Source organism: Bombyx mandarina, chromosome 07, assembly GCF_030267445.1.
Source record: "Bombyx mandarina strain Sakado chromosome 07, ASM3026744v2".
Classification (NCBI taxonomy): domain Eukaryota; kingdom Metazoa; phylum Arthropoda; class Insecta; order Lepidoptera; family Bombycidae; genus Bombyx; species Bombyx mandarina.
In genome coordinates, this window is record NC_143214.1 from 7,496,438 (window position 1) to 7,512,529 (window position 16,092).

The window sequence follows — 16,092 nt, forward strand, 5'->3', positions numbered from 1 at the left end:
TTATACTATACAACATAGTGTAGCTTAGCGAATGAATATATTTTCCAAGCTACCATTAGGTGCTCTTCTCCTTTTCGCGTCGTTTCCTCACTGCTGAAGGTCCTGACCATAATATGTCAACAGGATTTTACTCCTTGTAATGTTCCTCGGGCGTCCGATCATTGACCGCATGAAGGGCTCCAACAGATGCTCAAGGCTATAGAATCCTTCTTCAAACGAGGCTTCGTTTCTAAATGACTCTTGTCCATCTGACCGCGTATTGCAATTAGTGAAGGTATAATTTCTTTTATCCTTGTTTCATTTTAATTTTGGTGAGTACAATGAAAAAATATATACCTAGTCTTGCCATAAATACTGAGACAAAGGAAAAAAAAAATATTGCAAATAACATTTATTACTTTTACAGTGTGTTAGTTTAATACATAAATATAAAACAATTTAAAGTATAAAAAGCTTATTCGAAGTGGTCTCCATTGGCTGCAATACAGTCCTTTAAACGTTGAGGTCAGTTATCAATAGAAGCACGCACTCTTTCCATGGGAAAATTTTTCACAGCCAATCGTACGGATTGTTTTAGGGACTCCAAATTATCATGGCGTTTAGAGCAAGCCGTACTCTCTAAAACTGACCATAAATCATAATCCAGTGGATTAAGATCGGGACTAGACGACGGCCAGTCTTCAGCTCTGATGAAGTCCGAAACGTTCGTTTCCAACCAAGACTGCGTAGACCGAGCTTTATGACCTGGCGCCGAATCTTGCTGGAAGGACCATTCTTGATTATTGAACATGGCGTTGTTAAGGGGCTTCACTACCTTCTCAAGAATGGTTCTTGATACACTTGTGCCGATGTTTTGATACCTTTTTCACAAAAGTATGGCTCAGTCACTTTCTTCAAAGTCAAGTCAAGTTCTTCATAGCGAATACCCCACCAAACCATCACTGAAGTCGGATAGTGCCCATGTTGCACTCTGTCGACTAATTGGGAAGCTTCCTTAGAGCTTTGAGCATAAATATGGTCATTTTGTTTGTTAAAATATTCCTCAATTGTAAAAAATTTCTCATCCTTAAACATAATTTTTCTATGACCTCACCTTGCGTACCGCTTTAGTAGTTGTTTCGATTTTACCACCCTATTCTCTTTTAAAGTATCAGTTAAGAAATGACCAGTACGTCTCTTATAGGCTGCAAGTCCTAAGTCATCTTTTAAAATACGCGACATTGTTCTAGGTGCTATCTTCATCTCCCGAGATAAAATCTTTTGCTTTCGGACAGGATTTCTTCGAATTTCTTTCCCTTACTGCTTTGACCACCTTTTTCTTACGAATATTACGTGGACGGCCAGATCTTTTTCTGTCACAAACAGAGGAGGTCTCACTGCACCTATTAATAGCCCGGTACACAAACATTTTACTAATACCAAGCGTATGAAGAGTTTTAAAAATTGCATTCGGCTCCATACCTACTTTGTGTAATGCAATCACAGCGATTCGGTTCTCTTTATCACCCCACTCCATTTTAATATCGCAAAATATTGTACAATTTATTGGCGCCAAAATGAGAAAACTCTATGAGCAATCATATAAAAATGACAGATTCCAAATTCAAATGTAATATTTTGTTTATTTTTAATTGTAACAGTATTTATGGCCAGACTAAGTAATACGATTAAAATTAGTTTCTCAATCATATTTTTGATATAACTCATTTGTTGCTTAGATGGATGGATAAGGAGCTCGCGGCCCCTTTTTTGTGTTAAGTGATTTTCGGGCACATAGACATCAGCAATATAAATATCGCCACCTATCTTAAGACGTGAGTTCTAAGTCTCCTTTTTATAATATACACTGCCCCATCCTCAAACCGAAACTCATTAGCTACTGCTTCGCCGTGGAGATAGACAGAGTGTTGGTATTCGTATAGGCTCAAAGACATACAACCAACCACCAGTAATTATGAAAATTAATATTTTTGCGTGTTTGAATTTTACTACATGATATCGTTATTTCTTTATCGTGGATATTATTCTTGAACATTTATTAAGTGCGTACAAGCAAGAGGGGTCGTCGTACCCCCTGACAGGGGTACGGAACGGGCCTCGGGGCAAACCCCATTGCCCGGGCAGACGCTCCCTGCCACACAGGGCAGGGGTGATATGGGTGCAGGGAGAATTTGGGGGAGGTACGCTCTTCGCAGCGTGTACGGCTGCACTGCATCGACAAAATATATATACATAAATATAATAACGATGGACGGAGCGATGCCCGCGGCGGAGGCACCCCGTCGCCGGCTGCTGTCCTCTGTATCCTATTCTATATCTATAATTTTTTTTCCCTTAAGATTAACTAAAACTAACTACAACTAAACTAAAACTAACTAAACTACTATTTACAAACAGGGACAACAGTCAGCAATCGTGGGGCCCGCCACCGGCCCCATGCCGCTGCCCCACCTCTACAAACCAGAGGGGGAGCCGCGGCACTAGTAAGGCGCTCACCCGCTCCGGGCTCCCCAGAAGGGGAAGTCCGTCACGGGGAGGGGCCGACTTAAAACACTCCCCAAACGGGGGAGTGGTCCACCCTCGGGGGTGGAAAATGGGTCCCCATAGGGGGGCACCCCAACAATGTGGGGGAAGTGACGAGTGTGGACAGCCTCCAGTCCCATGGGGGCACTCATTATGAGCACTCCCATATCACTCCGGTTAAGCCGACTATCTTACCATAGAAGGGGGTTCCAGTAGCTCCCTTGGTAGTGCCCGACCATCAGGTGGTCTGGCGTGCAAGGGAGCTAAATTGTGGAGATGCTCCACCGTCAGCCCGCTCGTAAAGATTACGAGCTAGCCTTCGGATGTACTCCTCGAGCGACTCCACATCCAGATCCCGGGCGATTACGGCATTTCTGACGTAACGCCCCGCTCCTACTATCGTGCGAAGAGCCAGATTTTGCTGGACCTGTAACCTCTCCTGCATACCCTGCGGGATGAGGTGATACCAGGTCGCAGCTGCGTACGTGATATGGGAACGGACATACCTGGAGGCCAACACCGGCCGGAGGAGGAATCTCGCATAGCGAGCGGCCGCCAACGCCGACATGGCGTGGGCGGTCATCCTCAAACTCCGGTCGATATCGACCCCCAAGTACCGGAATTTAGTGCGTATTTCATACAAAAATTGTTAGCTGCCTGTAGGATTCGCACAGAGGCGCACTGGCATCGTTTGATAGAATGAATGCACCAATGCATGAATGCATGCGTATTATACTTCACTCTATTTTTTTTTCACAATTTCTGTAATACTACAGACGGTAAGAAGACGCAAGACGAAATCTACCTTTTGAAGTCTCTACTTTTTGAAGTCGACGTGGCCGAAATGATAAGACTCCGGTCCATTCGTGTTGAGCGATGCACCGGTGTTCGAATCCCAGGCGAGTACCAATTTTTCTAATGAAATACATACTCGACAAAATATGTTCACGATTGACTTCCACGGTGAAGGAATAAATAACATCGTGTAATAAAAATCAAACCAGCAAATTTATAATTTGCGTAATTACTGGTGGTAGGACCTCCTGTGAGTCCACGCGGGTAGGTACCACCATCCTGCCTATTTCTGCCGTAAAGCAGTGGTGCGTTTCGGTTTGAAGGGCGGGGCAGCCGTGGTAACTATACTTGAGACCTTAGAATTTATATCTCAAGGTGGGTGGCGCATTTACGTTGTAGATGTCTATGGGCTCCAGTAGCCGTTTAACACCAGGTGGGCTGTGAGTTCTACCCATTTAAACAATAAATAAATAAAAACTTAAGTATTGAAACTTCTAGAGATGTCTTTCAGCATACCTAATGAACTAGTAATATAGTGATCAAGCTAGACATCGATTGAGAAAGATAGGCAACCCACTGCATCGAAAAGGTATTTATGGAGGGAGAACGAAATGATTTTGGTTCACTATTTATGGATAACCGTATTAAGAGAGTACTAGAGGTCCTGCAGTAGTCGAAATTCGACTATAATTAATTGGAATTGTAGGTTTGTACACTATTATGATTGTATTTCGCCAAGGTTACACTATAAAAAAATATTAATAAAGACAAACAATATTCAATCTATTTTCAATTTGACCACAGACGTCAAGAACAAAAGTTTGACAATAAATAGTATGCATGCGTGTGTGCGTCAAATACATGGTATGTAGTGTGTGAAATGTTTTCTTTATTGATTTAATGTATCTTTTATGCATTATTTAAAAAAAAATATTAGCATTGTGCACTTCTTCTCTATATTCTCTATAAGTGTGGAAAATTTCATACTCCTCCGTTCGCGCAATTTTCGTAAAAAGGGATACAAAGTTTTTGCTTCACTTATTAATATATAGATTACAGTTTTGATTTTCACCGTAACTTTTGTCTTTACAAGCATTCGTTAATAACATTTATTATTAACTTAATATACTTTTTGCGTGTAATATTATAAGAAAAGTAATAAGTTGTGTTAAGTTTACATTTCTCAGCGTTTAGAGGCAATTTCACGTCCGCCCACACCATTAGTTTTTCTCTTTCAAAGTGACAGATTTCTTTGATGTCGCGGGACTATGGTGTGATTATTCGAAACAATTTATTTGGTATATTATTTAAATAAATGTGTAAAGAATCGTTTTATGTATAAAGTTTTTTTTTTTGCTTAGATGGGTGGATGAGCTCACAGCCCACCTGGTGTTAAGTGGTTACTGGAGCCCATAGACATACACAACATAAATGCGCCACCCATCTTGAGATATAAGTTCTAAGGTCTCAAGTATAGTTACAACGGCTACCCCACCCTTCAAACCGAAACGCATTACTGCTTCACGGCAGAAATAGGCAGGGTGGTGGTACCCACACGCGCGTACTCACAACAGGTCCTACCACCAGTAATTACGCAAATTATAATTTTGCGGGTTTAATTTTTATTACACGATGTTATCCCTTCACCGTGGAAGTCAATCGTGAACATTTGTTGAGTACGTATTTCATTAGAAAAATTGGTACCCGTCTGAGATTTGAACACTGGTGCATCGCTCAACACGAATGCACCGGACGTCTTATCCGTTATTAACGTCGTGTAAAGATCTCAATCACTTATTAAGTTTTCCTTTCAGTGGGTCGCGATTCCGATTCGGTAATAGATTCAGCGAAGTTCTGCTCTTACTAAGCAGATGCTAACAAAAAAAAACAACAAAAATGCCTCTAGCTAGGTTTTTTTTTTTTATTTTTTTTTTTTATTGCCTTTGTAGGCAGACGAGCATACGGCTCACCTGATGGTGAGTGGTTACCGTCGCCCATGGACTACAGCAATGCCAAGGGCAGAGCCAAGCCGCTGCCTACCGCTAATAGGAATAATCATTATAGATCATAGAGTTTAGGGGCCGCCAAAAAATTCTCCTTCGACCCTTGGGAGCATTTCTTTTAAGGAATAGCCGTACGCTTATAGTGTTATGGTATTTAATTTTATCCTCCTCGAAACATAAGGTTGAAGTTAAATTAGATGAAAGTCAGAGCTACTCAGACTTTATCATGCTTGTTTCTCCTGCGAAAGAGATATGGGTTCCTATTTGATTGGAGAGTACATTCAAAGGCGGATCCAGGGGGAGGGTCATGGGGGTCATGACCCCCCCCCTGAGCTGCTTCCAAGACTTAGGTGAACCACTAATTGAACATAATGATTTTATTTATATATTTTGTCACCATACAGATTTTATGTAACTGCATACCTTCAATATTTAATTAATTTAATATAATATAATAACTTTGTATGATGGCGGAATGAACGCATCGAAAATTTGACTATGTGACCCCCTCCTGGCGCCAAAACTGGATCCGCCCTTGAGTACATTTGAGATTTCCACTTATCGATACTTCAAATCGGTATGTCTAATTATTTTCCGCGCCACGATGAATTAGTAATAATATAAAAGTGTGCTTCTATTTATTACATCTATGTAGACGCCGTTGTTGACATTATTGCAACAGCGTCTAAGCAAACATAGGCAATGGTAGAATTTCGGAATTATTTGAGAAATAATGTTGCATTAACGTGGGATCAACTCGACGTAATGGATTCAGTAGAAGTGACTTGCGTTGTTTAGTTATTTATGTCAAATTGGCGGCCTCACAGGGCTGTCCAACATTTGCGAGCTCAGCTTTGGTATGTTAATCAGATTTGAGGATCTAATCGTCACCGATTACGCAGAGCATTTCCAAGAATATATGTAAAGATATACATCCTTTAATATGTTTATATTTATTAAAATATTACTATTAATACTAATTAATATCATTAATATTATCTAATGTCACACATACCTACATAATTATTTTTTTATCAATAAACAAGCACATGTCCAATCAGGTGCTTAGATCAGAATCAGTGTGCTCAGTGCGAGTTTTTTAACGTTCTAATTTTGACAAATTTATTCACCGACCCGGCGTCGAATCTGCTCCTCGGGGTACAGTAGTCTCGGTCGCTAAGCTCTAGGTCAGCGCTGCGCTTAATTTACAAGTGTTGATTATGCGAGAGCATTAATATAGAAACTAGTGTTAAGTGATAATATGAGTCAGTCCGATTCACCATAAATCACTGCGCTCATTTCACTGGGTTTCTCGAAAAACAGGAATTCGAAGTTCACTTTCGACTGTGACGGTAATCTGTGGTATGAGCAAAAACTTTTGATAGCGTATACTAAACATTAAGTGAGTGAGATGTGTCGTCAGCATTTCAATGCTGAGTTTTTTAATGTTCTAAAATCTTTTTTTTTTGTTATTGCCTAGATGTGTGGACGAGCTCACAGCCCACCTGGTGTTAAGTGGTTACTGGAACCCATAGACATCTACAACGTAAATGCGCCACCCACCATGAGACATAAGTTCTAAGGTCACAAGTATAGTTACAACGGCTACCCCACCCTTCATACCGAAACGCATTACTGCTTCACGGCAGAAATGGGCACGATGGTGGTACCTACCCGTGCGGACTCACAAGAGGTCCTGCCACCAGTAATTACGCAAATTATAATTTTGTGGGTTTGATTTTTATCACACGATGTTATTCCTTCACCGTGGAAGTCAATCGTGAACATTTGTTGAGTACGTATTTCATTAGAAAAATCGGTACCCGCCTGGGATTCGAACACCGGTGCATCGCTCAACACGAATGCACCGGACGTCTTATCCTTTAGACCACGAAGACTTCAATTCAATTTATCTCGTACGATTACCGTTTCACAAAATCAGTGTAGTGAGAGATTTAAATGCACACTTAAAAAAAATGTGACCAAGGAATCTAACGACGCGGAACACATTAATCGGACATTCGATTAATAATTATATCGAATAATTATTCGTAGCGGTACGTAACACAGTAGTGTCAAGAAACCCTTGGCTTCCCCACGGCACCCCACCACGTAGAAAGTGAACGTGAATAGTGCGGGTTGATGGCGTCGTGTACGCAAGCGCCACACGCGGACCGGCGGCGAAGCGCAACGAACGCCGCCAAAATTCAAATTTCGAACGATTCTTAAAAAAAAAAAACCTGAATTCTTCTATTCTTGTGCCAGTGTTTTTAGTAAGAAGCAACGATGAAGGTCCTTATTATTCTAGGTAAGTATTCCTTTTTATTGTATTGGCTCTTAAATTGGAAACTTGCTTTAGAAAAATATCACTAATATTTTCTATACAACATAGTAAAATGTAAAAACTGAAACAAAGTTTCGAAGGCAAAGAAAAGTAAGGGTGGGTTGCCTAACTTAGGGAACAATAGTTATCTTCTGGAAGGGATCGCGAAGTCCTTGAAAATTTAGGAACTACTTACTTGTTACCTGCTTCAAAGCTGAACGCTCCGTTGAAGCATAACTTTGATGATAATAATTCCGATAGTATTATCGAAATTTATGTGCTCTCTTCTTAGTTAATATTTATATACTGAAAAATTGTAAATATACATTGTCTTGAAAAATTCAGGCAAATAAATTTGAGCTCAGTGAATGATTTGAGATGTGTTATTATTATTTTATTTTATAAAATTTCCTTTTTATTTTTATTATTCAAGTTACAATATTATAAAGTGTACGCATCACATAGGTATATCAAATACAATATAATGGAATGCTATCGTTTCCAAATACATGTTATTAAAAAATATTTGATTTTTAAAGTAATACATATATCGTTTGAAAGTGAATCAAACAAATTAATAAACGAAAATCAATTGAATATGTAAAATTTTTAATTAACAACAATTAACAAACGATAGTATGACGTTTTTTTCGTACCTTTTTATGGCGAAGAGTGTAAATTTTCAGGCCGGTGGAACCGACTGAATTGTTTAATTATTATCAAGGGGCGCGTTCTGAAAGCTAATTCGCGATTACAAACAGCTCACTTCTGTCTGCCGATTTAAATAAGACAAATCCCCCGGCTTCGTTTGTTCACAAATTGGTTCAGCTATTGTCCAGATTAGCGTGGACAAGCCCACCGAGCTACATCCGGATCTCAGTTTGTTGATTGTATTGTATTATTTGTCAAAAAAGCTACGTTTATTTTGAAACTTTCATTATTAAAAACGAACTTAACAGCTAAATACATTAAGTTAACAACGGAACCGCATCGGAGGCTTAAATATCCTTTCAAATTTCATATAACAGGACCATTTGTGAAATTTGTGAATACCCAAAAATATATACAGTTGAATATTGTACTATTGTACTTTTTCGTATATATAATGTACTATATTTATTTTGGTGTACAATAAGGCATATTTTTCTTTCTTTTTCTCTTTCTCTTTCTCACTAGTACTAATTTTTAAGATTTAAAATTAAACTATATGATTTTAGAACGCCCCGTATTGAGAATTATTGAAAAAAAAATATTTAAAATTATTAGTAGTTAAGATTAAATTATAAAATCTACTCTATATAATCTCGCATCCACTATTTTTGGCATTTAAATTACGACATTTGAATATTTTTCGAGGCGATGAATAATTTATATATTTATATGTTATAATAACTTAGTCTTCCGTGACCACGAAAACTGTAAAGCAGTGATTCTCAACCACTGTTCCGCGGCACTTTTGTGTGCCGTCAAATTTTGCGAATATATAATAATGTTAATATTATTAAATTATATCATTTTAAATGAAAAATATTTTAAGCATGAATATATATTTAAATCCACAAAAAAAAATTATAGTATATTTTAGTTTATTTCGTATGTTAAAATAAACTATTTATGCAGTGTGTTGTAGTAAGTAAATATTTTTTATCTTTTTTTTTGTGTGCCGCCAAATTTTGAAATCGTTCAATATGTGCCGCAACAAAAAAAGGTTGAGAATCACTGCTGTAAAGTATTCGACACGTGGGAAATAGTTAAATAACAATTAAAAACGAAAAATTAACTAAACCGTAAAAGTAGTTTTAATGTTTTCATTTTATGTCTGGGACTCACGAAAACTGAAGAAAATGTCATAATTGGTGCTTTACTGCTTTTGCGTAGTTAAGCTACGGGCCCACCTTACTAGTGATAGGGTATCATGTGAGCACGCCCAGGTAAGTATTGCCATCCTACCTAATACTGCCACGAAAGAGTAGTATATTCCATTTTGAACCGTGGTGCAGCCGTTATACCATAGAACTGAGACTCACAACTCATGTCTCAAGGTGAGTTGCGTAGGACGTTTTTGATGCCTATGGACTCCACTAACTAATTTACATAAGGCTGGCTGAGACCTAGTTAATCCGTCAAAGCATAAAAAACCTTATTGAAGGGTCATCATCACCCATGAACATCAGCTGTCAAACCACAGCTAACAAAATATATTTTGTTTAGAGCTGGCAATTAAGTACACTGAATTGTGAAGTCCTTGGTTTTGATTGCTTTGATGGGTGAACCAGGTCACTGCCCGCCTAGTGTTAAGTGGTTATCGGTGCCCATGGACATCTACAAAGTAAATGCCGTCACATAACTCGAGACATGAGTTCTAAGGTTCAGTCTATTAGCTAACTCACCCTTCAAACCGTTACGCATTCCTGATTCACTGCAGAAATAGGCAGAGCGGTGGTAAAACAAAAATCTACCCGTGCAGACTCACAAAACGACCACCGGTAAATAATTGTGAAAGTTCATTAGTTATCTAAAAATTTAACATATTTATGAATAAATATGTTACAATAATGAACATATTTATATATATATATATATATATAATGAACATATATATAATAATCATGAACATATTTATGAATAAATATGTTACAATAATAGTAGTATACGACACGACCTAATTTATAATACAATAATATATTGGGTCGTGTATCATATGATATGACGATGGAATTATAGGTTTGCCCAAACATATGAAGTTTCATCTAAGTCCTAGGATTACCATAAATCTCTTCGATATTAGAGTTCTCAGTTTCCTTGGTAAATAACCGTCATTACAATATTGTTCACCCATACTAAGCTACAAAAGCAATTAAAGCCTACCACCTAATATACTGACTCATTTTGAAAAATAAGAAAATAGGTTATTCATCGTACACTTCTTTAGACGTGAAGATGAATTGGAAAAATATTAACGATTGTGTGATATTAACATCAATATAAATAAATAAAAAACTTTTATATTACTTGCAATACCAACAATAGCAATTCTTATAATACATATGTGGATAACATATGCGTATACTTTTTTTTTCCTTTAACTTATTTGCAAGAACCTCTCTTCAAGTGAAGGCCTCCAACGAAAACCAATGTTCCCTATTCTGGGGCCACCTGTGTCCAGTTTGGGCCCGCTGTCCTTGTGATGTCATCTTGCTATCTTGTGTGATGTCTACCTCTGTAATGTGTAGTTCTTTTGGTCTATCTTTCATCTTTAAAATTCGCTACGTGGCCCACCCATTTGCATGTATAGTTATTATTAAAAGAAATTGGGGGTTCCATTATTAATTTATACATCTCAATGAAAGAAATCTGATTTGAGCCATAGAAAGCGTCTTTAAGTTTACTAAACAATACCAATATTTGAAAAAAAAAAAAGTAATATTTAAATAACAAAAGGTACGCATATTACAGAAGGTTCGAAATTTCGAAACAACAACGTCCTACTGACGATATTGAGAAATATTTGTATCGAAAACATCTCTTAATATCGAAAAATATTGCATTGTAACAGCCGAATCTCAAGAGAATGTAACACAAAAGAATTTCTGCGATGATACCGTAATTATCTTAAAAATATTTCGACATTGCGACATTTCGACAGACGTAATACGCTTTCGGATACATAATCCGAAACGGCTATCCCATTAAAAAAAAACACGAACAAAACACTCAAAGAACACTGTGTTTATTATTGCCGTATTACTAGTTTCACAGATCGTTGCAACTTTATAATGAGTACTTACTTACATTAATGAGAGGTCACTTGACGAAATGTCAATTGGTGTTCCAATATGATGACATTCCTTTAGTGAATTTGTAGTGAACCTCGAATGGTACTTGGTCATACAAAACAGTCTCTTCAACTCTACGATTTAGTGCATGGTTGACGCCAGTATCGAAAAAAATGTTGAGTTGTGACAATTACTTGACATGCAACAGAATATAATGTGTGATTCTCGTTCAACAAAAATAAAACTAAATCTAAAATAAATAAAAATAAAAAATGTAATCGACGAATGGAATGAGATGGGCAGAGGAGCTGATAAAAATAGCTGGTACCCGCTGGCCGCAGATAGCTTAAGATAAAGATACATAATATTCTTTAGAGGAGGCCTTCACCTTCATTTGAGGAGGGTTCATGTAAACAAACTTTTATATTTACACACTATAAACTTTTTTTTTAAAAGCAGTAACTACATTTATAATTTTTTAAAAGAGGGGAGGGAGGGAAGAGGGATGGGGGAGGAAGGAGATAGGGGTAAATAAGTGTTAACAGCATCACTATTATTTTTTCTTCTTCCCTTTTTTCTTTTCTTCTTTATAATTTCTTCTTCATACTTGAAACGTGTAAGTAACCTATTATTTGCATGATATAAAAGGCTAATTATTATTATTATTATTATTATTAATCGACGAATAGTCGTAAGCGAACAAAGTAAAGCGAAATCAACAAACAACTCGATTAATTTCGCATCGGATGTATTTTTATTGATTTTAGTTCGAATCGATTTTTTACGCACGATTCGTAATCGATAGTTTCGAATCGCGATTTCGCGTTCCATCCAACACGATGTTGGTCAGTGATCAGCGTTGCTCTCGCATGGCTGAATACAAACAAGCCACGGTAATAAATCCATTATGATCATTAACACGCGCCGTTTCCCCGAATCCCCGTGACCAAGGAAACGAGACACGCAAATATACGTATAATAATTAATTCTATTAAATACTTTCCTCGCTAACTGGATCTTAAAAAAAAACTTGTGTCGTGATTGCATTTTCTGTTTGTCGGAATGCACTAGTTAATTGGATAAGCATCTTAAGAGATTTACATCGCGCAGACCTTGCTCTGATTAATCGACGTTCGCGGCATTTCGAAATAGCGGCTTTGAATGTGGGATCTTTTTTTCTTTTGAGCTGCGAACGAATTGTTTGTTGAAAACGAAAACATTAGACGCGAACAAAGAACAAATAAAGTTTTACAGGTGATTAAAATAAAGGTCAGATAGCGTTACGATGTTATCACGCCAAATATGCGTCTAATGTTAATTTATGATTTAGAAATAATTATTTTATAGTATAATAGCTGACCCGGCAGATTTCGTAGTGCCTCAATCGATAAATAAAAGACACATCAAGGGGACACATCAAAGGAAAAACAAAATTGTTTGTTTTTATATAATTCCGAGCCTTTTCATATTTATCAACCTTTTAAACCTTCTCTGGACTTCCACAAATAATTCAAGACCAAAATTGGCTAAACCGGTTCAGCCGTTCTCGAGTTTTAGCGAGACTAACGAACAGCAATTCATTTTTATATGTAGAGATTATTGGTTAGCAGAGCTTAACATTAAAAAAAGAATGCAGAGCATTTGTGATAATTGCTCTACAGATGTATACAGAATCGAACCATTCGTGTACTTTTTGTCTTCATACAGACATATTTCCCAGAACAGACGGAACAATAGATCGAGTAAATTATTTTTCATTACTGTTGTCAATACTCGGCACCTATTATTTTTACTGACTATTTTCTAATATGTTTATAATGATAATAATACTGTAATTACTTTTGTAAGTATCTCTACGATGAATTTCCATGAGCTCAGTAATATTCTCGTCATTTAAATAGAAAATAATAGTATAATTTTAGCTTTCTGTTTTGCGTGTTCAATTTTTATTTTTAATTTATTTCGAGTGCAACCTAATTATATTTTCTTCCATATTCCGTGTCCGAGTCAACTGAATTGAAATATTAAAATTTGCAGCATAAGAAATGTAATGTTGAACGATTTTGAATATTATAATATTGACGTCATTATTGGAAGATACATTACATTACGAGTATAACCGATCAATTAAAGTGGTCGAGTTCTCAGTTAAATCTTATGTGTGGAATAAGGGATGTACCTATGTTATTATTACACAATATTAGATGTGCCCCGGTATCATTCGAATCGAATTAGTAATTGAGTAAGAATGTTATATTTTTCCGGGTTATAGAGTTATCTCCGTTATTCTCTAGTAAATAAGCTACCAGACGATTTGTGGTTCCGTTGGTATGTTAAATCAGCGAACGTATTCGTATTTATTACAGCTGATATACTCGACGTTGCCCGGGTCATTCCATTTACAATGATACAATCTATCCTGTATGTTAATCCAGGTTATAAAATATTTTTGGCGATTTTTTTTGTTCCAAATCAGTACAGGCACTTTTGCACGATCCAATGAGCAAGGGTCCAAACATACGAACTTTCAAATTTATAATATTTATTAGATTATTTTAATTAGAAAAAAAAACATATTTCGTACTGCGAAATCTCGGTTTGGTATTTTATCAAGAAAGCAAAGCTCATTTATCACTAAATCTAATTTACTATCTACTAATTTATTCAATACAGCTCACTGAAATAAATAAAGGTTGAAATAAATATAGGTTTCATTTTCGAACAATTCAGTAAGATTCAGAAGACATTAAATTACCGAAGTGTAAGTCTACCCTGCTACTAGTAAATTCCTTTTGGCTATTGCAGTACGTTATATAAATGCGTTACGGTAATGCGTTTCGGTTTGAAGGGTGAAGCAGCCGTTATAACTATAGTGAAACCTTAGAACTTATATCTCAAGGTGGGTGGCGCATTTACGTTGTAGATGTCTATGGGCTCCAGGAACCACTTAACACCAGCTGGGCTGTGAACTTGTCCAACCATCTAAGCAATAAATAACAAAAAAAAACCATTTTGGGCCTTGAATGAGATTTATTTGAAAAAGTCTAGGTATTACGCATTGTATGCTGAACAACTATTAATGTCCATTGACCTCAACAGTGCTAAAGTCCAAAAGCCCAACTGAGCACCTAATGACTCTGAACGTATTGCATCTTGCATCATCTCCAAACTTGAACTCACACTGCGAAAGAATCGTTGCGAAAATAATTCTTAGAATAAAACTATATAATGGCGAATAAAAAAATTCGCACACGGTAATTACATTGGTGTTTTTATGATTTTATATAAACTAAAACAATAGACACTTATAGTTCGTGACATTGAACTGTTGCGTCAATCGTCGAACTTGGCTTTAGTGTTGTTAGCATTTATGTTTGTATTAATAGAGTTTCTGGCGTGCAAGGCACTTTGATTCGATTATGTGAATCGATATATGATGACTTTTATGGTTGTTGTATTGTAAGCCTATATTTTTTTTGTTTAGATGGATGGATGAACTCAATCCCACCTGGTGTTAAGTGGTTACTGGAGCCCATAGACATCTACAACGTAAATGCGCCACCCACCTTGAGATATAAGTTATCTCAATATAGTTACAACGGCTGGCTCACCCTTCAAACCGAAACGCATTACTGCTTCACTGCAGAAATAGGCGGGGTGGTGGTACATACCCGCGCGGACTCACAAGAGGACCGACCACCAGTAAAAAGTGGACGAAAGTGGAAGTAAAAAGTAAAGTAGATGGACTTTTCTCAATCATTGTAGAGAGGTCTATAAAATTTGTTCGTAATGGTCAACGATTGCAATTGCAATGTTTGTTTGTTGTTATTTTTTTTTGTTACTACATCCTTATTAACATATTTTTAAGAAATCACTGCTACTAACATTAATATGGATTACTCGTAATGTTATCTGAAATAAATGAATTTAATAATAATAGTCGTACTTGTTCACAATTTATTTCAATTTAATTCGATAACACTGGTATTGAATTAAACACTAAAATATCCTACAGTTCAGGTCAAAGTGTCATAGGAGTCCATAAACCTAATGAAATTACACGAAAAATCAATACGGATCATTTATTTTTATGTCGCAGTAACGAGAATTGTTATTATCTTCGATAAAGCCGTTCGCTTTGGCATTAAGCCCTGCAGAGCTTAGAGGTTACTTGCAGGCTTTACGAGTATTTTACATTTTGCAACGGTACCTGATAGCGATTGTCTTGTGACAAGTTAGAACCTAACATTCGCCGCGTTCGCGAATTCTCATACATTATTTTTGATGCTAGTGTTTTATGTGACAAATAATGTGTTTGAGCAGATATTTCGAGATTTTTTTCTGTCATTAACCATCGAACTTCTGTCAGCTTTGATATTACGAGTATATTTTACTGTTGTGTCGTAATATTCAATGTGGATTTTATTATTTGGCGGATCTTTTTAAATATTGCTGGTCATATACTTTGATGAGTTCACCATAAGTTTGCCAACTGCCACCAAGAGAGATTTAAAACAGCCACCGATGAACAAAGACAACTACCAACATGTGTGTATGTCACAACTAACTTTCACCTATATATATAGGCAGGACTATGGCAGAAATCCGTGGAGGCTCACAACACAAAAGCAGTGACTTCAGTCATTATAACAACAAGCCTGTCCGATTATAT

At 36.8% G+C, this 16,092-nt stretch overlaps 1 protein-coding gene across 2 annotated transcripts in view; it reads left to right on the forward strand.

Annotated features, from left to right (window-relative positions):
• The first annotated feature begins 7,474 nt into the window (after positions 1 to 7,474).
• LOC114249514 (uncharacterized) overlaps positions 7,475 to 16,092 on the forward strand; it is a 60,747-nt gene continuing 52,129 nt past the window's right edge. For both annotated transcript variants that reach the window (XM_028183118.2, XM_028183119.2), the window contains exon 1: positions 7,475 to 7,629. In XM_028183118.2, coding sequence (XP_028038919.2) covers positions 7,608 to 7,629 — 22 coding nt within the window. In that variant the 5' untranslated portion in view covers positions 7,475 to 7,607. The remainder of the gene's footprint in view (positions 7,630 to 16,092) is intronic.